The 22,587-nt window shown below is 40.8% G+C and overlaps 1 protein-coding gene across 1 annotated transcript in view; it reads left to right on the forward strand.

The window, feature by feature from the left end:
* The window catches only part of DOCK1 (dedicator of cytokinesis 1), a 439,672-nt gene that overhangs the window by 165,682 nt on the left and 251,403 nt on the right, over window positions 1-22,587 (forward strand). Inside the window, exons 21-24 of the mRNA XM_056528878.1 lie at window positions 1,036-1,136; window positions 3,665-3,799; window positions 6,333-6,441; window positions 16,335-16,405. Coding sequence (XP_056384853.1) covers window positions 1,036-1,136; window positions 3,665-3,799; window positions 6,333-6,441; window positions 16,335-16,405 — 416 coding nt within the window. The remainder of the gene's footprint in view (window positions 1-1,035; window positions 1,137-3,664; window positions 3,800-6,332; window positions 6,442-16,334; window positions 16,406-22,587) is intronic.

A 22,587-nucleotide genomic window follows, 5' to 3' on the forward strand; every position in this document is an offset into this window, starting at 1 on the left:
TTTTCTTCCACGAATACGCAAATATTCACATATTCAGGAATATGCGCATTTAACGAATATGCAAAATTTGAGAATATAGGATACATATTCATCCATATATTCGCAAAATATCGCGAATTTGAATATGGGCAATGCCGCTCATCACTATTCAAGAGATCATTAAGAACTCGGCTGTTAGGCCCCATGGAAAAGACTTTAAAGGTAAGTCTAGTCTATATTACACTTACAGCATCTATCACCTGTCCACATAGGGCATAAATGTCTGACTGCCAGGACCCCTCTGATCAAATGAATGGGTCATGCCTTAGTGCCCCTTGTTTATATAGTTGTAATGCATTCTCTACTGATGCTCTATTCACTCTCTGTGGGACTGAGAGTGATAGCCAAGTACTGTGTCTATCAGTCCCATAGCTGTAAATTGAGCGATGGGCACAAGAACCTGTGTCCTCTTGATTCAGTCGAGGGCCTTGGTGGTCATATAAGTGTATTGTAGGTATAACCTTTAATATGTAAACGTAGAGAAAATAAAACAATTATAGGAAAAACAAACAGGTTCACATGATAGGAGGAAGGTTTAAAGACACTGATGTTCATGAATCTAGAACTAGTTTGACATCTATTTCTCGTAGCTGCTTATGGTTTCAGGCTTAGTAACTTTGTGCATTTAACTTTATCTCTGAACCAATAATACCTAACTTCATAAGCCGAGATCTGCAAAAAATAAAATAAAAAATTCTCTCAATCTCCCAAAAAATGCCAAAAAGTTTCTCCAGCTTCATGAAAAGGGCTGAACTGTCTGTAGAGGAGATCAATCTGTCACCATGACAAAATGCTGTTTAATATGTAATGAACATGTTATTGTCTGGTTTTGCTTTCCTTCTTACGCTCATTCTTTGTGATTTTCTGATGTTCTCACGGAGTGGAGGTCCTGCGCTGTAGGCATCTGCCGCATATGACAGAACGCTCCCCCGCTCACAATGTGCCTCCTACGAGCATGCATTATTGATAAGAGAAACCCTTTTATTTTTGTTACAGGTATTCATTATTGGTCTGATTGCGGATCGGAAGTTTCAGCACTTCAACCCAGTCCTGGAAACTTACATAAAGAAGCACTTTAGTGCAACCTTGGCTTACACGTATGTTTCATCTTTCCCCCTATTAATATATCAGTTGTGACAGTGTGAGCTGGATACATGAATAACCAAAGAGCAACCAGAGTATCTCTGCCTGAGGTTTAAAAATTCATCACAAGTTTTTGACCTATTTAAAAAATGCAAATAGATGCAAAATTCTCAGATAAAAAAAAGTTTGTTTTGCATTTGGCTTTTTCTTGTTATTCAGGGCAGGTACTTCTTCTAAAATATCACATAATTAGGTTTAATGTTATTCTACAAGTCAGTGCGGTGTAGGCTATCTCCCTTTAGCTTTCGTTTAAGCTGCGGTCTAAAACACTTAGTGACTGCTATTTATGTTATTTATGTCCTGCTGCTTCTGTAATGCCCCAATACAAAAAAAATAGAGAACCTGGCTGGTTACCTTACACGCCTACGCCTGATTCTGAACCTCAATGAATTTAGTCTGAAATCATTCATTAAAGACAATTATAGCCTCTAGGTACAAACTAATCACAGTCCCAGAAGTCTTATTCAGGATAAAGCCCACTGTTATTTGCAGCTTTGGCAAAACAAATCTGTTTTCCATACAGAGAAACTCTCCATCACTCAGTATTTTGGGGAGACACATTCATCTGTTTATGTACCCCAATACTGTTTATATATATTGGGGTATAGTTATCAGCACTAAAGGAGTTTTCCCACTTAAAGGAACATGGTTGTCCCGTTCACCCACACTAAACCCAATAGAGACCGATGCTGGGTCTCTGAATAACATACATACCTTCAGTCTGGCGCCCGGTCACTCTAAAGGTCCTCTTCTTTCTCCGGCGAATTGCGCACTGGAGACGGGCCTGTCAGGCGAATTTGAATATTCATGGGAACTGGTCATGTGAGTGCTCAGTAGGCGCCAGTGCTCATGTGACCAATGCCACATGAATACTCATATACACCCGGCAGGCCCGCCTCCTATGCGCAATTTGCTAAAGAAAGAAGCGGACCTTCAGAGGGGCACCGCGCCGGGCTGCAGGTACATATGTTAGGCCCCTTTCACACTATAACTGATCTTTTAACGGATTAATTTTATAAACATCCGTTAGAAAAGCTTTAAAAACGGATGTTAAACGTCAGTTACAAAATATCATTAACCCCTTAAGGACTCAGCCCATTTTGGCCTTAAGGACTCAGACAATAAAATTTTTACGTTTTCATTTTTTCCTCCTCGCCTTCTAAAAATCATAACTCTTTTATATTTTCATCGCCAGACTAGTATGAGGGCTTGTTTTTTGCGCGACCAGTTGTCCTTTGTAATGACATAACTCATTATATCATAAAATGTATGGCGCAACCAAAAAACACTATTTTTGTGGGGAAATTAAAAAGAAAAACGCAATTTTGCTAATTTTGGAAGGTTTCGTTTTCACGCCGTACAATTTACGGTAAAAATGACGTGTATTCTTTATTCTGAGGGTCAATACAATTAAAATGATACCCATTATTACATACTTTTCTATTATTGTTGTGCTTAAAAAAAATCACAAACTTTTTAACCAAATTAGTACGTTTACAATCCCTTTATTGTGATGACCTATAACTTTTTTATTTTTCCTTATAAGCGGCGGTATGAGGGTTCATTTTTTGCGCCATGACAAAATGTATTAAAAAAGTAGCAATTTTGGTTTTTTTTTTTTTTTTTTTTACGTTCACGCCGTTCACCGTACGGGATCATTAACATTTTATTTTAATAGTTCGGACATTTACGCACACGGCGATACCAAATATGTCTATTAAATTTATTTTTTACGCTTTTTGGGGGTAAAATAGGAAAAAACGGACGTTTTACTTTTTTATTGGGGGAGGGGATTTTTCACCTTTTTTTTTACTTTTACATTTTTTTTTTTACACTTGAATAGTCCCCATATTGGACTATTCATAGCAATACCATGATTGGTAATACAGATCTGTTCTATGTATAGGACATAGAACAGATCAGTGTTATCGGCGATCTTCTGCTCTGGTCTGCTCGATCTCAGACCAGAGCAGGAGACACCGAGAGCCGGAAGGAGGCAGGTGAGGGGACCTCCGTGCGGCATTCTGAATGATCGGATCCCCGCTGCAGCGCTGCGAGGAGATCCGATCATTCATTGAAATCGCGCACTGCTGCAGATGCCGGGATCTGTATTGATCCCGGCACCTGAGGGGTTAATGGCGGACGCCCACGAGTTCGCGGGCGTCGGCCATTGCCGGCAGGTCCCTGGCTGCGATCAACAGCCGGGATCAGCCGCGCATGACACCGGCATCGCTCCGATGCCCGCGGTTATGCACAGGACGTAAATGTATGTCCTGGTGCGTTAAGTACCACCGCACCAGGACGTACATTTACGTCCTGCGTCCTTAAGGGGTTAAAGTCTATGGGATTTTTTGATTATCCGTTATGATCCGTTATAGTCCGTCATGACTAGAATTATAATACCTTTTACTCTAGGTGAGACCTCTGCTCTATATTAGCGAGTTATAATATTCACCGTATATTCCTGTCATTTGTGTTCCAGAAAACTGACAAAGGTGTTAAAGAACTACGTGGACAACGCAGATAAACCTGGTATAACAGAACAAGTGTTTAAAGTCATGAAAGCTTTGGAATATATCTTCAAGTTCATCGTCCGCTCCAGAATATTGTTTATTCAGTAAGTATTGTGTCCACTACTTGTCCACTCGGCATTGTTCTGTTATTACTCCTATATGAGATTTCTTTTCTATTGACACTATTGTGTGTAACATCAACGGTGCAGCAAAGACAAAAGGGTTGTTTACTATGGGTGCACAATTTTATTTAGGTTACCATGATCAGCTGATCAGTGACCTGCTGCTTTCATTCCCAGGGATAAAGTCTCTTTGAAGGATTCTGGCAGCAAGTTTTTAGTTTAGTTTAGCTCTGCCACAGGAAAAAAGTGTTACACAATTGCCACATAGATAAGTGGGCTTCTGGGTCCTCCAGAGTGGGGGACACACTTCATAGGTGCTCCCTACTTTGGCTAATAAGTTATGGTCCTGAATGAAGACCACCTCCCTTATTTACTCAGAATACTTGAAGGACTTTCAAAATGTTTTTTCTATACCAAACAAGAGATGCCCTTTACATTTGGGGATTCATTATATGGGGTTGCACGGTCCGTTACATGTACCATCATTGCTTAATTGTTAGGGTACAACTGTTGGGATCCCATCGATCTCTAGAGTGAAGGGGCTACCTTGTTTGGATAAAGGGGTACTCCGCTGCTCAGTGTTTGGAACGCTTAGAGCCGGCACCGGGAGCTCGTGCCGGCATAGCCCCGCCCCCTCATGACGTTATGAAACCCCCCCCCCCCCTCAATGCTAGTCTATGATAGGGGGGAGTGACAGCTTCCACGCCCTCTCCCATAGACTTGCATTTAGGGGGTGGGGCGTGAAGTCATGAGGAGGCGGGGCTATGACTTCACAAGCTCCCGGCGACAGCACTAAGCTTTCAGAACATTTTGTTCCAAACGCTGAGCAGCGGAGTACCCCTTTAAGAGCCAGGTATGTTGCACATTTATTACTGTAACTCATTAGCTGATGCAATGGCCTTGAAGGGGTAATTAAGGATTTAAAATAGAGCTGATTTCTTCTGAAAACAAAATCACTCTTGACCTCAGGTTGTGTGCAGTATTGCAGTTCTATTCTATTTAAGTCAATACTGAGGACAGGTGTGGTGCTGTTTGTAGAAGAAATTAGCTCTGCTTTATTCATTTCTGGATAGCCCATTTTGACCTGCATTCACACCATGCTTGGGTAGCCGGCTAGTGACTCTTGTTGGCTCAATTTCCCACCGTATCCAGTTTTTGAACTAGACGGAAATACACAGCAGACCGCAGATTTTAGTCCGGTTCAAAAACTGGATACAGTAGGAAAATGAGCCAACCGCAAGCATTTACTAACTCTGGTCACTTCATTGAATGGGATACAGCTGGGGTCTGGCAGGGAATATAGCAGGAGACAGCTTTAAAATTCCTCTGACAAATCCAGCTGCCGTATGCTCTAAATGTGGTTTGATTGTAGCCTAACAGGGTTGTCTGGAAAATTTGTATATTTAAAGGCAAACTTACACCAGGATTATTATGCACATAAGGTTGTTCCTGCACTTGGGAGGTTCCTGTACCCCTCAGTGTGCAAATATGGCTGCCACACTACAATGTCTCCTCATACATATTGATAAAACTGATATTACAGATAAACGTACGTAAGTAAGATATATATATACACTAGAATTCTTATGGTAATGGTTCTATTAGAATGGGGATGCAGTAACCCTGTTATTAGTTTCCCTTTAATTCTGTTCAGCGTTGGATAAAAAAAAAAGTACTTTTCTACCGACACTCCCCCATTGTTGCTGTTTTGACAATGCTCGCTCTGCGCTCATAAGAAATACCTGCTTAGGCTGGGTTCACACCACGTTTTTGCATTCCCAGATACATTTTCAATTAGAAAACCTTACAAAACCGTATTGAAAACCGTATGCATTGACTGAAAACCGTATGCCAAAAGATGCATCCGATTGTGTCCGCTTTGCATCCTGTACGGTTTTGACGGTTTTTATCCCGTACCCAAAACAGTAGCCTACCACGTTTTTTGGTCCTGGTGTAAAACCGTATTGAAACGTATACATTTTTTTTTTTTTTTTTTAACATGAGAGTCAGTGGGAACCGTACAGAACTGTATGTGCGTACGGTTCCATCCGGTTTTCACCATACGGTTTTTGACTGCACAGTTTTTTTCTTGGAATTTCAAACAAACACATGAAACTTTATTCATAATGGAATGAAAAGTTAAAAACATATACTTTTTTTTCTTAAAAAACAGATGCAACCAGACATCGTTTTTCAAACCTTATACGGATTAAAATTTGTACACAAGTTTTTTTTTGATACAGTTTAGTCAGGTTTTGAGGAATCTGTTGTTTTTATCAAAAACCTGATATGGGAACTATATTGCAAAAACGTGGTGTGAACCCAGCCTTAGCCAAATACTGGTCGCAGCGATGGCCAACCACAGAAAGCGTACCGACAACAGCAGTGGCAAAATAATTTCCTGGCCAACACTTTTTTCAATGCACACATCGTTCTTGACATGTATTGTGTTTTTTTTCTTTGAGTCCTCTATGTGACCAAGGGATTTTATATGGTTGAATAATTAATTTTTCAGACTGTATGAAAATAAGGGAGAAGCTGAGTTTATGGAATCCTTACTGCAGCTTTTCAAGTCCATCAATGAGATGACAAGCAGCCAGACTGACCAGACTGTCATAGTCAAGGTGAGCTGCGACATCTACTTTCTCCTTTATGTTCAGTGACTTAGTTTGTATTGGGAACAACTGATAAACGTTTGCTGTACATCTCGTTATATCAGTGTTTCCCAACCAGGGTGCCTCCAGCTGTCGCAAAACTACAACTTTCAGCATGCCCGGACAGCCACTGGCTGTCCAGGTATGCTGGGAGTTGTAATTTCGCAAACAGTAGGAGGCACCCTGGTTGGGAAACACTGCTCTATATCTTCAGCATTGTGTCTGCAGCAAAGCCATATGCAGGCAGCCTATACAACTGTACACAAAGATTACAGATCATAGGCATGTTACATCTCTATAAGGAACCATATTCTCTCATAGAAGCGTTCTGCATAATATGGCATATGGTTAAAGGGGTTATCCAGGAAAAAAACTATTTTTATATATCAACTGGCTCCAGAAAGTTAAACAGATTTGTAAATTACTTCTATAAAAAAAATCTTAATCCTTTCAGTATTTATGAGCTTCTGAAGTTGAGTTGTTCTTTTCTATCTAAGTGGTCTCTGATGACACCTGTCTCGGAAACTGCCCAGTCTGATGACACCAGTCAGCTGATGATGATCTAATTTATATGGGCACACTATAGGACAGTGTTTCCTAACCATGGTGCCTCCAGCTGTTGCATAACTACAACTCCCAGCATGCCTGGACAGCCAAAGGCTTCCCGGGCATGCTAGGAGTTGTAGTTTTGCAACAGCTGGAAACACTCTGGTTGGGAAATTCTGATGTAGGGGTTTCTGTATTACAAAACAGCATCACTCCTGCCCACAGGTTGTGTGTCATATTGCAGCTCAGACCTTTTCATTTAGTGGCTCTTAGCTGCAATACCACACATAATCTTTAAATAGGTGTTTTTGGTAAAAAAAAGCATCCAATTTGATCTAATTGCATTATATATTATTCATTGGCGCTCCAATGGTGTGGGAAAGGGTGAATTTTTCTTCTAAATGTATGTATGTGTGTATGAGTACAAGCTCATATATACTAGTTGCCGCCTTATATAACTATGTTTCCTATATTTATAAATAAATAAATACTGGCACAACAATTGTGTGTTTAAAAAAATATTACGTTTATTTGCTACTTGCTTAAAAGTATGAAATATTGCACGAGGCCCCGATGAAGGATCGTCCCTCCGTGGGTCACTGGATAGTGCAGTATTTAGCTGCTTTTCCTATGTAGCAAAAAATAAAAAAAAACATATATATATATATATATATATGTGTATATATATATATATCTGGAATAAAATGCCAGATCATTTGCTCTGATGCACTTGGGATATAATATACCCACCTATTCCTGATAGACTTGATTGTGTGCAAAAAGCCTCCGTGGTTACACCATGAATAGAACTGTGTGTGGATAATGTGCATCTACGGAAAATAAATGTTGTTAATTTTCTAATGCACAAAAAAGGATTAAAAGGATGTGTTAATATGCACAGTGTCTTACCCTGACACATATGAAATTCCTGTGGATGTATAGAGATCCAAGCTGGTTTGAGCAACTGATGTACTTTGATATCCGGATTTGAGGTTAAATGGGCTGTTACTTCTGTGTGCTAAAGTATATATTACATCAGACCCAGGGGTTTGCTAAATATATACCCTCTGTAAACCCAGGTGTTGAATCAAGTACCTGTAGTTAGTAGGATGTGTTCCGATTCAGATGAGTGGAATTCGGTTCTGTGCGGATCTGGTCGAATATCCTGAAGTACGCCTTTATGATGGGAACGTACCTGGTTCCGTTGCACGTTGGTGAGCTGTTTGCCATGGTGATGTCAATACGGGAATGCGGATTGTCCAAAAAAAAAAAAAAAAACGACGCGTTTTGAAGGCAGTATTGGCCTCCTTCGTCTGGGATTGATCTAATTGCGAGTGACCCCTTTCTAAGTAGTATAGTGGCCATAAGGAACTTGTAGCATCAGTATAGAGAGCAAATAAGAATGCCCGAGATCTAGAGATCGTTGAGTGCCCTTCTATATGTTTTGAGTCTAAGGATGGAGTATGGTTGAAACTATATTTTTATCATGTCCTTTAAGACTTACCATATTTTTCGCCATAAAAGACGCTCCGGCATATAAGACGCACCCAATATTAAAGGAGGAAAATGTAGAAAAAAATAGATTCTGAACCAAATAGAATGTAAAGTATAAGACAGTGATCTTCAACCTACGGACCTCCAGATGTTGCACAACTACAACTCCCAGCCGCTCTGGACCCGTCACCGCTGCCCTGGATGTCGCCCTCCATCGCTGTCGCTGTGTCCCCGGGGTGTCCCCGTCGCTCCGGAACATCTTTGCTGCCCGGTATCCTCGCTCTCCATCGCCTCCATCACGTCGATACGCATGCCGCTCCTATTGGATGACGGGACGGCGCGTGCGACGATGTGATGACAATGAAGGAGAGCGCCGGCCATGCAGGGGATCCCGGCACGGAGCAGACACCAAGGAGGCAGGTAAGGTCCCTCCCGGTGTCCTGTAAGCTGTTCGGGACGCCGCGGCGGTCCCGAATAGCCGGGTTAGTGTCACTTTCGCTTCAGACGCGGCGGTCAGCTTTGATCGCCGCGTCTGAAGGGTTAATACAGGGCATCACTGCGATCGGTGATGTCCTATATTAGCCGCGGGTCCTGGCCGTTGATGGCCGCAGGGACCGCCGCGATAGGACAGGGTTTTAATGTGTATTTGCCATATAAGACGCACCAACTTTCCCAACTTTACCAACTGGGGAAGAAAAAGTGCGTCTTATACGCGAAAAATACGGTAAATGTTGCTTATTTTAGATGTTCCTGCTTTAAGCTTCATTAAAAAAAAAATAGTAGTAGTGAAACTGTAATAGAAACGCATTATATAACAGATTGATATGAGCCCAGGAAAAAATTAAATCTAAAACTGCTCCCGGCGATGTAAACCTTTCTTTTTTTCAGGGTAGTAAATAGAGTTTAGGATTCCTGGCTTTTCACATACTGATTAGCATGTTGGTGCAGGAAAGAGAGGAAACCAATGGTATATTTTATTGATATCAAACGGCAAAATGGATTTACAGCTGTACAGTAGAGGGGGTGGGGGATACAGAAAGAAAAAAACAAACCTCCAGATTTTACATTGGCCTATTTCAGTGATCTAGAAAGTAAAGCATCCCTAATCATGGAATGACTTATAGGTTTATGCAAATGGGGTCATTTCCATCTGCACCACTTAAGACCGTAATGCCAATCAATTCACTTTGAAGGTTCATTTGTAATCGGTAAGAAGGTTCCATTTATTTAAGGTATTGGTGATAGATTGACCACTATTGATCACGTACTTACAGTTTTGGAGAGACCTTTGTTTGACTGGGAAAAAATATAGGAATGAGTCCACCTGCTGCAGAAATTTTCCTAACAGATCCGTGACAAATCTGCAGATTTGGGTACAAATTCCACCCCATGCATTTCAAAGAGTGTTAACTCACTGTAAAATTCTGCAACGTATTATCAAAAACAATTTACACAGAATAAAAAGTCCAAAGTATTTTCTGTGTTTTGCAATCTGAATCTCCTGTTAAAACATATAGCATTTTAGCTGCAAGTGAATTTAAGGGAACTAAGTTTTTTGGGGAAATAAAGTAGTAGTAGTAGTCCAGCTTCCAAAGAATAGCGGAAAAGTGTCAGATTGTGGGTGGTCCGACTGCTGGGACCCCCTTTTGACCTCCTGTACGGCACCCTGGTTCTCCTCCTGCACAGGACTGTGTTGAGAACCGAATAAAGCTGTGGTCAAAATGCCTCCTCCATGCATCTCTATTGGAGAGCTGGCGATAAGAGTAAATCACTTGTATGAAGTTTTGGGTTCACTGGTATAATTCACTAACCAAATCTCCCCCCATGATCAATTACTTATCCCCTATTCTTTGGATAGGTGATAAAATAGTTTTTTCCGGACAATCCCTTTAAAAGGGTTATCCACCATAAGGGGATTTTAGTACGTACCCTGGACATGCTTAGGAAGGATCTGCGCTTGTCTTGGGGCTAAATGGCTAAGTTGTGAGATTACCATAACACTGTGGATAGCTGTTTGTGAACTGCTATTTCCTGTTTGACTTTTCTTTTATTGACTACAAATCCCACAATTCCATCTTCCTTCCTCCCACACATCAGCTACCCCACCAATTGAAGCATAAATGAGCTGCATCCATTCAAATCAGTGTAGTTTTCAATCAGGGTGCCTCCAGCTGTCGCATTAGTTGCAGATTGATCGCTCCACCCATTGAAGCAGACAGGCTCCCTGTCATCAGCTGACTAGTGATGTCAGGTCTCGGCCGCATTGCAAGCTGGGAAAAATCTGAGACAACAGTCATTTTATATGCTGTTAAAAATAAAAATTGAAGTGAAAATCACAGAAGAATTGTGAGAAAACCGTCACACACAGGTACAGACACTATATTATGAACTACACTAACTTTACAGCCCCTGTAGCATAGTAAAAAAAAAAAATCCTGGAATACCCCTTTAAGATTTCCTTTGCATATTGCAAGATGTGTTATATCTTAACAACGGGTGAACAGGTTGGAGTAAGGAAAAAATGGTTTTACTCAGGATCACCCTCTCTAACCACCTGAATATTCAGTGAAGTTCATCCATCTGTCAGTTTCCCTTTAATTGGACCCAGTGTAGGCAATTGAAGACTATATCCACACATACTTTAGTTGCTATTGATTTAATGCATGAAAAGCGCTGGTAATCTCATAGCATGTAATCAGCAAGTAAAATCCGCACTTTAGGCAGAGTATGGAATGAGAATGGAAATCCGCAGCAAGTAAGGTACGTGTGACCCATCATTGTCACCATTTCCATTCAAGAAACCTTCTAGAATTAGTCAGCTTAAATTTTTATGATAAAGTTACATTTTGATTTACAGAAGAAAATCAGGGGTGAAAACGGAGGATCTCCTAATATGTCAGCATTGTTTTGATCAGTCCTATTTAATAAGAAATGGATTTCAGTGTTATATTCATAGGAAGAGGGCTGACTGCACGTTATACAAGCCTAAGAAAGAAGAAAAGGAGCATAAGCCAGGGTCACCTCTAAAACCACTTCCGTGACCTTGACGAGTTAGCCGAGCTGTTTTCATTCATAAAGTATATTGATCCCCGACCTCTGGGGGATGTAAGCTGGTTTTGGACACAAACGTTAAGTCTCTTCTAGGAAACCTAAAGACTGAATCTTTCCGGAGCTGAAATTCCTTGTTTGTTTTTAAATCCAGGTAGTGTGAGTGCCAGAATCTCTCATTTCCTATGCCAAGTATTACTTATCTCTTATTATGCTAATGAAATCTGATTAAAGTCATGTATTGATTATAAGGCATAATGAAAGTATCTGACACTTCAGCTGTATGGAACATTACCACTCCTGATTAATGCAGAGAAAATATAAATGATACCGGGACTTAGGTTTTGTTATCGATCCAGATGGGTGATGTTCTTTCTATCCATCCTATGTTCTGTCCATGCACATTTGCCTTGATGTTAGGGTGTTTTCACACAAAGCAACGTTTGATATTTTTTTTGGAAAATAATGAAACTGTATACACTTGTGGCATACTGCGGCAAGAAAAATCACCATATGAGACAATACGAAGTGAAATTCACTCTACAGCTGTAGCACTTTGGCCAGCATTTATCATTGTAGGTGTAAGTGAAGCATTTATCATTGTAGGTGTAAGTGAAGCATTTATCATTGTAGGTGTAAGTGGAGCATTTTTCTACATCTTTTTTTTTTTGTGTGCTGGTAATGTGTAGGAGCACCAAATTTATTAAATGGTCACAGAGCATTTGATAAATTTTGTACAGGTCACATTTTCTGAAATTTCACTCTTCACATACACCAGAAAGCTAAGCTAAGTCAGGGCTGGTGTAGTTTTAGAGACTTTTCAGCGGCTTTGGGCCTTTTTGGCGCCTTTTCACAAAAAGGCGCAGTTCATAAAACACATCCATATTATGTGTCTTGCCAAAATCAGTGGATTGCAATCTCAAAATCGGCAGAAATGTGTAAACCAAAAGGCGCTAATAAACCCTGCTTGCGCCTTTTTTGCGCCTTCTCGAGACACAAAAAAAAAATCTAAAGACAATGATAAATGTCGGCCTCTGTCTCTTTTCATATAGCCCTAGCTACAAAGCATATATACATCATAGAGGTCTGGACGACATTTAGGAAAAGGGTCCTGATGCTATTCAAATCTTTCTGCTTAATTGGTTATTCACATTGCATAAAGCAGTGCTTCCCAGACAGGGTGTCTCCAGCCAGGGCTGTGGAGTCGGTAGATCAATGTTCCGACTCAGACCCCTCCGTTTTTTATACTTCCGACCCCGACTCCTCTGTATTAATATGTTATCTTTTTGTGTGCTGATCTGCTGCTGAAGATAGAGCAGTGGGAGGATCCAGGAAAGGGCATTTATTATAAAACACGATTTCCCTAGTAGAATCCCATAGTCATGTTTAAAGTTTAAGCTAACAAGTTTATAAGTTTTTATAGCCATAGCTGAATGACAGCAGTTTTTCCACTGGTTTACAGCTTCAGTCTTGAACTATTGACCCTCCATTCCCTTAACTTATACAAGTGTCTCTAGTCCTGCAAAAAACATATTTACTTGATCCCTTATCAGTGAGAGGCTAGGTTACCCATGGGTTCCCTGTAACAGCAGAACACAACACTATGGAAAGTATAAGTATTGCCGCTCCTAATTGTGCGTTGCGTGCCATATAGTGAAGCACATGAAAAGCATGCTTCTTCACGGACACTTAACGTGTTCGTTTTGTGGTTACGTGAGGCACTGCATGCATTGGTCTTTATTCTTCTAGTAGAGAAGTCATTAATTATAACTTTTTGTGAATTGGTACATTTAAACTTGCTTTTTATTAAAAAATTCCAATCTAAATTTAGTAGCAGTCTGAGTCGGTGCATTGTTTGCCGACTCCGACTCCAGGTACTCAAAATTTCGTCCAACTCTGACTCCACAGCACTGTCTTCAGCTGTTGCAAAACTACAACTCCCAGCATGCCCGGATAGCCGAAGACTGTCCGGGCATGCTGGGAGTTGTAGTTTTGCCACAGCTGGAGGCACCCTGATTGGGAAACACTGGCATAAAGAGATGGTGATGGCATATTGCTTGTACAAGGATTCACTTTAAAATCATGGTGGTCTCACTTTAGGAGCTCACAGTTTCCCTTGTATAGCACTCTTGACCGTCTTAAGATAAGGGTGACTGCAGTTCCCTTCATATTAATATTGCTGTGTAGGAACGGTCTAGGAAGAAGCTACAACACTGAATCAGCAATTTCATTGTGAGGATTGGTAGGGGCCCATCTTCTGAGACCATACAGATCATAAAGCGGGGATTTTTATGCAGATTTACTATGGGTATCACCTCTATACACAGGAAGCTGTGAAATCAATCCCAAATCCACAATAAAAATGAGGGTCTACTTCTGTAAATCTACAGGTAAATTTTGCAGCAGTTCTCACCCATGTGGATTTAACCAAAGAGGGTACATTGCTTTTTCTTCTTTCAAAGCCACAATATGGTTGCAGCTACATCAGAAGAATATCTTTTAATTTTAAGTCAATGAAGTGCTGCCCCCTCAACATTGCTCTCCTAGGCACAGGCCCATCGGTGCCTGAGTGCAAAAATAGCCCTGCCCATACAAATAGCAAATAACTAGCTCTTTGGTGGGATCTGACTGCTGGGACAATCACAAGAAGTGGTTGTCCCTGAGTTAAAAGGAGCTGCAGCACGCGTGTTTGACCACCACTTTCTTGGGACTACCTGGTATTGTCGAGGCCAGTACTCTTCTTTGGTAGCACTATAGAGAATGAATAGAGTGGGAGCTGTTGATGTGCACTGCCTTTCATTTCCCTCGGGTATCAATGGAGGGAGGAAAAAATTACACAGGTTTTTCGTCTCAAACCGTCTGATAAACTCACATAACTCATACAAGATAGTCCATTTATTGAAGTGCCAATGCAAACAAACGTGTTTCGAGGTCTTAGCCTCTTTATTAATGTTAAGATGGCCTCAAAATGCGTTTGTTTGCATTGGTGCTTCAATAAATGGACTATCTTCCCACATGTTACGGGAATGTGAGTTTATCAGTCGGTTTGCGCCGAGAAACCTGTGGAATTTTTTCCTCCCTCCATTGATGTCTCTACATTCGGCTGAGGACCTCTCTGACAGCTGAAACCCGGATGGCTGCACCGACTTTACATGCTGTTGTAGGTGGTTGTGTCTGGCACACAACCACAAAAGGTGAACGAGATTGCCCCTATCCTTCATTCAATATTGAAGGGCACTTTGATGCCATCAAGCCTGCTATCCCATGATAGTATTCACGATAGATAACTTTTAATGTTGGACAACTACTTTAAAAGCAATGTATCATGTTTGTGTTTATATAGTTTTTTTTTTTTTTTTATAAATATATATATATATATATATATATATATATATATATATATATATAATTTTTTTTTTTTTTTGGGTGATTGGTGATATTTTTTTTCCCCCCAATTTCCCATCCATTACATTTTACTTACTAAAAATAAATTCAATAAATAAATAAATCCTAAAATCTTGCAGTTTCCATTCTGGCCACTTGGTCAAACTAAACTAAGACTTATCGTTCTGTACAGATCACTTCCCAGCAGTGCTCTCCTTATCATCACAGAAAGCCAATATCAGTAGTAATTGTGCTATAGCAGTGATCCCCAGCCTTTGACTGTCCGGGCATGCTGGGAGTTAGTTTGCAACAGCTGGAGGCACAATGGTTGGGAAACACAAATATAGATCTTATGAGGGTATTAGTAGGGATATGCTATAAGTATTGATAATAGGGGGACTGAGTTTACAAAGATATGCATCCTACGCATCCCTATGCCTTTGGCTTTCCGGGCATGCTGGAAATTGTAGTTTTGCAACAGCTGGAGTAGAGGGCACTGATTTATGGGATGCTTATTTTGTATAGTCCGTCCCCCATTATTATCAGTACTTACAGATCTTCTGAGGGCATTAGGGATGTGCTATGAGTAGTGATAATAATGCTGGGAGTTGTAGTTTTGCAACAGCTGGAGGCACAATGGTTGGGAAACACTGAAATAGATCTTGTGATAAATGCTTAAAATGCTTAATGCTTAGTAGGGATAAATGCTTTAAATGCTTATTTTTGTATAGAACCCCCTCCCCCCCATTCGTTTCAGGGTTATGTCTGTTTGTGTGTTTTATTCCCTTTTGTGCTTTAGTGGTAAATCTGTAATCACAAAAATAGTCATTTACACTTCAAGCAAGAAAAGAGACCTTTGTCTGGAGCGAATAAATAAGAAATATTCATAGCTCCGACACGGTCAAACATCCTCATTCTTTACTGTTATGCAGGGCTATGAAATAAGGAAGCGCTGTAAGAAGAATTGTGTCTACATCAAGCACCAGGACAAATTACTCCCCATGAGGGTTTACAAGGCATATATTGGCATAGCAAGGACTTTTTCTGCCCCCATCAAAAGGGCTGCCTGTTTCATCCTTGATATAAGATGGTAACCCCGAGGGGACATGCTCCACAGTCATGAAATAGTTTATTTATCATTACACACCTTGCGCTGGCTTTATTTATTTTTTTAAGTTCTTTTTTTTTTCCAGAGAGAAAAAGTTGCTTCAAATTTCCAACTAGTTTTCTTTTCTTTAGTGTTTTTGCTGTTTTTATGTCCTGTTGCTGTCGACAGCTTTCTTTTTATATGCAGTGTGTTCCATGTACAGCATGTTGTCAGTGTCATCTTATTAGGAATATAAAGGATGTCTCAATGTTGTTATATAACGTGTTTTTTTGTTTTTTTCAAGGGTGCTGCACTAAAATACTTGCCAACCATTGTGAATGATGTGAAACTCGTCTTTGACCCAAAGGAGTTAAGGTAAGTAACCAATTAAGACTACTAGGCACAAAGGAATCTGCAGGTGGCACCACTGCTTTAACTAGATAAAATCCCACCAAAATGGATGAATGGAAAATGCCTTAAAGGGGTACTCTGCTGCTCAGCGTTTGGAACAAACTGTTCAGGACGCTGGCGCCGTCCCCTCAACGCTCCCCGTCCCCCGTCCCCTCAATGCAAGTCTATGGGGGGGGGCGTGGCAGCCGCCACGCCCCCTTCATAGACTTGCATTGAGGGGGTGGGGTGTGACATCATGAGGGGGTGGGGCTAGGATGTCACGAGCTCCCGGCTCCAACGATCGCAACAGTTTGTTCCAAATGAGCAGCGGAGTACCCCTTTAGCCGTGCTGAAAAAAAGGAGGTGTGTGATCAATATAGGCAAAGATAAACAAAATATAACACGGCAAAAGTAGAAAAAAAAAAACATTGGCACTCTCCTGTCTAAGACGAAATGTTTATTTTTTCATTAAAAATGGCCGTCCCCATGGTAGTAAGAAAACCACTTCAGCCAAGGTTGAAGCCAAGACGGCAACAGTCTGTTTCACAATGTTCAGAGGAAGCGGGAGACCGTAAAACAGACTGTTGCCATCCTGGCCTTGGCAAAAGTGGTTTTCTTTCTACTGGCTGGCAAGCCATTTTTAATTAAATAAAAAACGTTAGGCCTTAGATGGGTGAGTGCTAATGTTTTTTTCACAACCAAGGCTACCACCACCTCTGTGTTAACATGGCAGAATTCCCCATATCATTTGGGAATGTCTGTGACCTGCAGACTCTTATAGAGGCCAGCTTTATCTAATGACTTATGCATTAACCTAGAGATCAGGTTGGTTAAAGAGATTTCACACACAGCACCAATGCAGGAGAACGGAGCATGCCTGACCACCACAGTGGATGCCAAAGATGGTCGTAACCAAGGGCAACATGACAAAACAAAGAGGAATTTTTCAACCAAAGGGTTTTATGGCTTTTTATTCTCACTTTAATGGAGAGGGATTGTGCAAGGAGGGTGGACTGTTCGCATTCATTTATGGGATTGGTGGCAATTCTTAAAAAATTATTAATACAGTACTGTCTAATATTTTGTGTAAACTAAATAGCTACCATAATTTCGGGCCATCAAATGTCCTCTTAATTTACACTCATTACCAGTAAGCCACACTTTTACGGTAAAGACTAACCACTCCCTTTTTTATCAGATAAAGTGGGAAAAGTATGAGCCTGTGCACCAATTCTTTGGAATGTGCAAAAATTCTTGAATCTTGGTATTATTTATAATAATAATAATATTTATATAGCGCCATAGCGCCACGATTTTAGTTGTACTTATAAAGACAAGTATTAGACATTCCAATATTGATACTTTGATACAATGGTCCAGCTATGTTTTATAAATAGGGGAGGTTGTATAAAGCTGGGAGAACCAGTCACTAGCTAATCACTGAATGTCTAAAAAGAATAGAGCGTAGGGGGAGACTTTGGCACTATTGATGTCTCCAAGTCTCTGAAGTCTCAAGAAGGGGCAAAATGATTGTAGGGGAGACTATTAGGGGAACTTTTAGGCCTGTATGAAGAGATGTGTCTTTAGTTTCCCAACCAGGGTGCCTCCAGCTGTCGCGAAATTACAACTCCCAGCATGCCCGGACAGCCGAAGGCAAAAGCTGGAGGCACACTGTTTGGGAAACACTGCTTTAGAGCATGTTTAAAACTGTAGATGTTGGTTATAAGTCTAAGGGTTTGAGGAACTGTATTCCGGAGAACTGGTGCAGCACAAGCAACATAGAAACATAGAATGTGTCGGCAGATAAGAACCATTTGCCCCATCTAGTCTGCCCAATAATCTGAATACTATAAATAGTCCCAGGCCCTATCTTATATGAAGGATAGCCTTATGCTTATCCCATGCATGTTTAAACTCCTTCACTGTATTTGCAGTGACCACTTCTGCAGGAAGGCTATTCCATGCATCCACTACTCTCTCAGTAAAGTAATACTTACTGATATTACTGCAGAAACCTTTGCCTCTCTAATTTAAAACTATGTCCTCTTTTAGTCTTGGAGACTGGAGTGAGAGGTTCGGATTATAGAAGATAAGTTTCGATCATTAGCAGAGAGGAGAACACAAGAAGTATGGTAGACAGATGAGAGAGGAGATGTAGGGAGGTGCAGTGGAGAGCTTTATCGGTGTTATTTTTATTTATTATTTTTATCATGCTATTCTCTTCATATAAAAGGGACATTCTAATTTCAGCAAGTCATCTGCCGATCCCATGAACGCAGTAAAATTGTAATTCTGAATGAACAGAGCATTCATTCTAGGGATCTGTTGGAACCCCTCCGATACACGTTATTCACAGGATAAACAATAACTTTCCGATGTAGGGTCCCAGATGCCCTACTTTCTTTCCCTTTCCTTTCTTGGACATATAGTTAAATAATAATTTTGCAGCAGTCTGTTATTATTGTGTTTAGTCAGTGCTCTATTGGTCCATTTGCAGTTCCTTTAACCCCTTAACGACGCAGGATGTAAATGTACGTCCTGGTGAGCTGGTACTTAACACACCAGGACATACATTTACGTCCTAGACATAACCGCGAGCATCAGATCCATGCTCGGGTCATCCGCGGCAGGTCCCGGCTGCTGATAGCAGCTAGGGACCCGACGGTAAAGGCTTACATCCGCGATTGCGCGGATGTCTGCCATTAACCCCTCAGATGCCGTGATCAATACAGATCACGGCATCTGCAGCATTGCGGTCACTAAAATGGATGATCGGATTGCCCGCAGCGCTGCCGCGACGATCTGATCATCCAGAACGGCAGACGGAGGTCCCCTCACCTGCCTCCGCTGCCTTCCACGGGTCTTCTGCTCTGGTCTGCGATCAAGCAGACCAGAGCAAAAGATGACCGATAACACTGATCAGTGCTATGTCCTATGCATAGCACTGAACAGTATTAGCAATCAAATGATTGCAATAAATAGTCCCCTATGGGGACTATTAAAGTGTAAAAATAAAAGGAAAAAAAGGAAGGAAAAAAAATGTGAAAAACCCCCTCCCCTAATAAAAACGTAAATTGTACCATTTTCCCTATTTCATCCCCAAAAAGTGTAAAAAAAAAAAAATATATATATATATATTTAATATACATATTTGGTATCGCCGCGTGCGTAAATCGCCGAACTATTAAAATATATTAATGATGCCGTACGGTGAACGGCGATAACGTAAAAAAAAGTCCAAAATTGATGCTTTTTTTGAACATTTTATTCCCCCAAAAATTTATACAGTTTTTTTATTAAAAGTTTTATATAAGCAAATATGGAATCAATAATCAGATCACTGCACAAAAAATGAGTCCTCATACCGCTGCTTATACTGAAAAATGAAAAAGTTATAGGTCTTCAAAATAGGGGGAATTTAAACTTACTAATTTGGTTAAAACATTTAAGATTTTTTTTTCAGCTTAACAGTAATGGAAAAGTATATTATCATGGGTATCATTTTAATCGTATTGACCCAAAGAATAAAGAACACGTCATTTTTACCGTAGATTGTACGGCGTGTAACAAAACCTTCCAAAATTAGCAAAATTGTGGTTTTCTTTTTAATTTCCCCACACAAATAGTATTTTTTTGGTTGCTCCATACATTTTATGGTAAAGTGAGTGATGGCATTACAACGGACAACTGGTCGCACAAAAAACAAGCCCTCATACTAGTCTGTGGATAAAAATATAAAAGTTATGATTTTTTGAAGGCGAGGAGGAAAAAATGTAAATGTAAAAATAAAATTGTCTGAGTCCTTAAGGCCCAAATGGGCTGAGTCCTTAAGGGGTTAAAGGGGTACTCCGCTGCTCAGCGTTTGGAACAAACTGTTCCGTACCCTGGAGCCAGGAGCTCGTGACATCATAGCACCCCCCCCCCCCCCTCATGACGTCACATCCCACCCCCTCAATGCATGTCTATGGGAGGGGGTGTGACAGCCATCACGCCCCCTCCCATAGACTTGCATTGAGGGGACGAGACGTCATGAGGGGGTGGGGCTATGATGTCACGAGCTCCCAGCTAAGTAGCGTGAGTAGCGGAGTACCCCTTTAAGTCAGTGTTTCACAAACAGTCTGCCTCCAGCTGTTGCAAAACTACAACTCCCAGCATGCCCGGACAGCCTTTGGCCTTTGTTCAGGAAGTTTTTGTGGGGCAAATGTTCCTCTTCTCTTTAGTGTGAACACTTACCCTTTCCTTTTTGCTGTTGCCGATCCTCTGGAACACATTCCTCATAGACTTTTCAGAGTATATTAATATTTTCCTCAGGAGACAATTTCTCTATTTCTGTGACATCTTATTTCTGCTGAGCGGGATTCCACTTGCTCTAGTTATGTAGAAGATAATTTCTGTTCTATGAGGAGATCAGTGAATCATTAGTATGTGGTTTGCAGCGTCTGCGTCTACCCACAGATTAGGTGACTTTATTATCTGCTAGATTTACAGTGACACAGAGCCATAAAGTTATGTTTATTAATAGGCGTGTAGGAGACAAATGGCCGGCTGGGCCGAAGGGACATGAAATATCATAGAGTTTACATCATGAGCAGTGAATGTCCACCATTCAACACCATATCACTGTTGCTTTGTTATTTATTTATTCATTTTTTCATTCTGTTAAATTGGTCCAAAATATTGTGGTCAGGGCTCACTTTTCCTGCAAATCACCTACTTAGACACAGAATTTAATGGGTATTCATTAATATCTATAAGTCGGTCTATCACCCTAAGAAGTAACTTCTTAATATAGTGTTGTCACATATTGTAGTGGCATCAGCATGCTCCAGGCTCCTCCCTTCCTTGACGATGCATCGTCTCCTGCTGTCTGGGAAGTGTGGCTGGATCTCTGAGTTCAAGCCCCACCCAATAAGTTATGTCATCACCTTTGACCCTCTAGCTACATCAACATATCATAGTCAAGTATACATATATCTTTATTGGGGGAGGGATTTGAGGGAAGGTTGAGGTGTGTTTATACCATGCTGCCTTGTGCTAAACTATGACACGCAGAGGAGCAGACAGGAAATGAATAGCAGGTGCTGAAACCTCACTGATGCCTTAGTCTGCTTTGAAATGAGTTGTTCTGCAACAGCTCTGGGCAGGGAATTGGCAGGAGTGCTGTGGGAGAGGAGTAGGCAAGGTGGGAGGGAAAGCAGTGCACTCTGGGAAGTACAGGGAAAAAAATTGATTATTGATGGTGTCAGAACTTGGGCAGACAAGTAAGAAATTACATCGTACATTAGCCATACATAATCAAAAAAGTACCTATAAAGGGCCTAGTGCAAAACAAAGTGAATAAAGGATTTTAAAGTAACAATGTTAGCAATGGCGGCAGCTGCTTTGGCATCCCGTAGATGGGGCTCACCCCTACATATGATTATTTTTGCTTACTGAATATGTAGTTGTTACCCCATTTTTTGTAGAAAGATATAGGCAAGACATTACAAAACAATTAAAACCATGAAATAAATGGAAATTTTACAGTTTCGTGCAACTTACAGTGGTCCCTCAAGTTACAATATTAATTGGTTCCGGGACGACCATTGTATGTTGAAACCATTGTATGTTGAGACCAGAACTCTATGGAAACCTGGTAATTGGTTCTAAAGGCACCAAAATGTCATCCAAAAATAGGAAAAAGTGAGGATTAAAGATAAATAAGTAGATAACTAATATAGATAAAGAAAATCCTTATATATAAAAGTAAGAAAGATCTGCTGGGAGTTGTAATTACTGTCTATGTCAGTGTTTCCCAAGCAAGGAGCCTCCAGCTGTTGCAAAACTACAACTCCCAGCATGCCCGGACAGTCAAAGGCTGTCTGGGCATGCTGGGAATTGTAGTTTTGCAACATCTGGGGGCACCCTGCTTGGAAAACACTGGTCCATGTAGAGGACAGGAGCTTCTTCAGGGGGGTCCTGTACAGTACACAATGTCCTAAAAAAAAAAGTTATGGAGTTGCCCTCACCTGGTGTCCAAAGGAGCAGCTAATCCTGGTACAGGTAAAGAGTACAGAACATGTAATACCTCCCTGTACTGTAGGAGGCGCTACCAGACACCAGTTAGTGCATACAATTCAGTAATACAGGGGTTTTACCAGTGAAATGTCCATTCTAATTGGTCAGTT

The sequence above is a fragment of the Hyla sarda genome, chromosome 7 (genome assembly GCF_029499605.1).
Source record: "Hyla sarda isolate aHylSar1 chromosome 7, aHylSar1.hap1, whole genome shotgun sequence".
Taxonomy (NCBI): Eukaryota; Metazoa; Chordata; class Amphibia; order Anura; family Hylidae; genus Hyla; species Hyla sarda.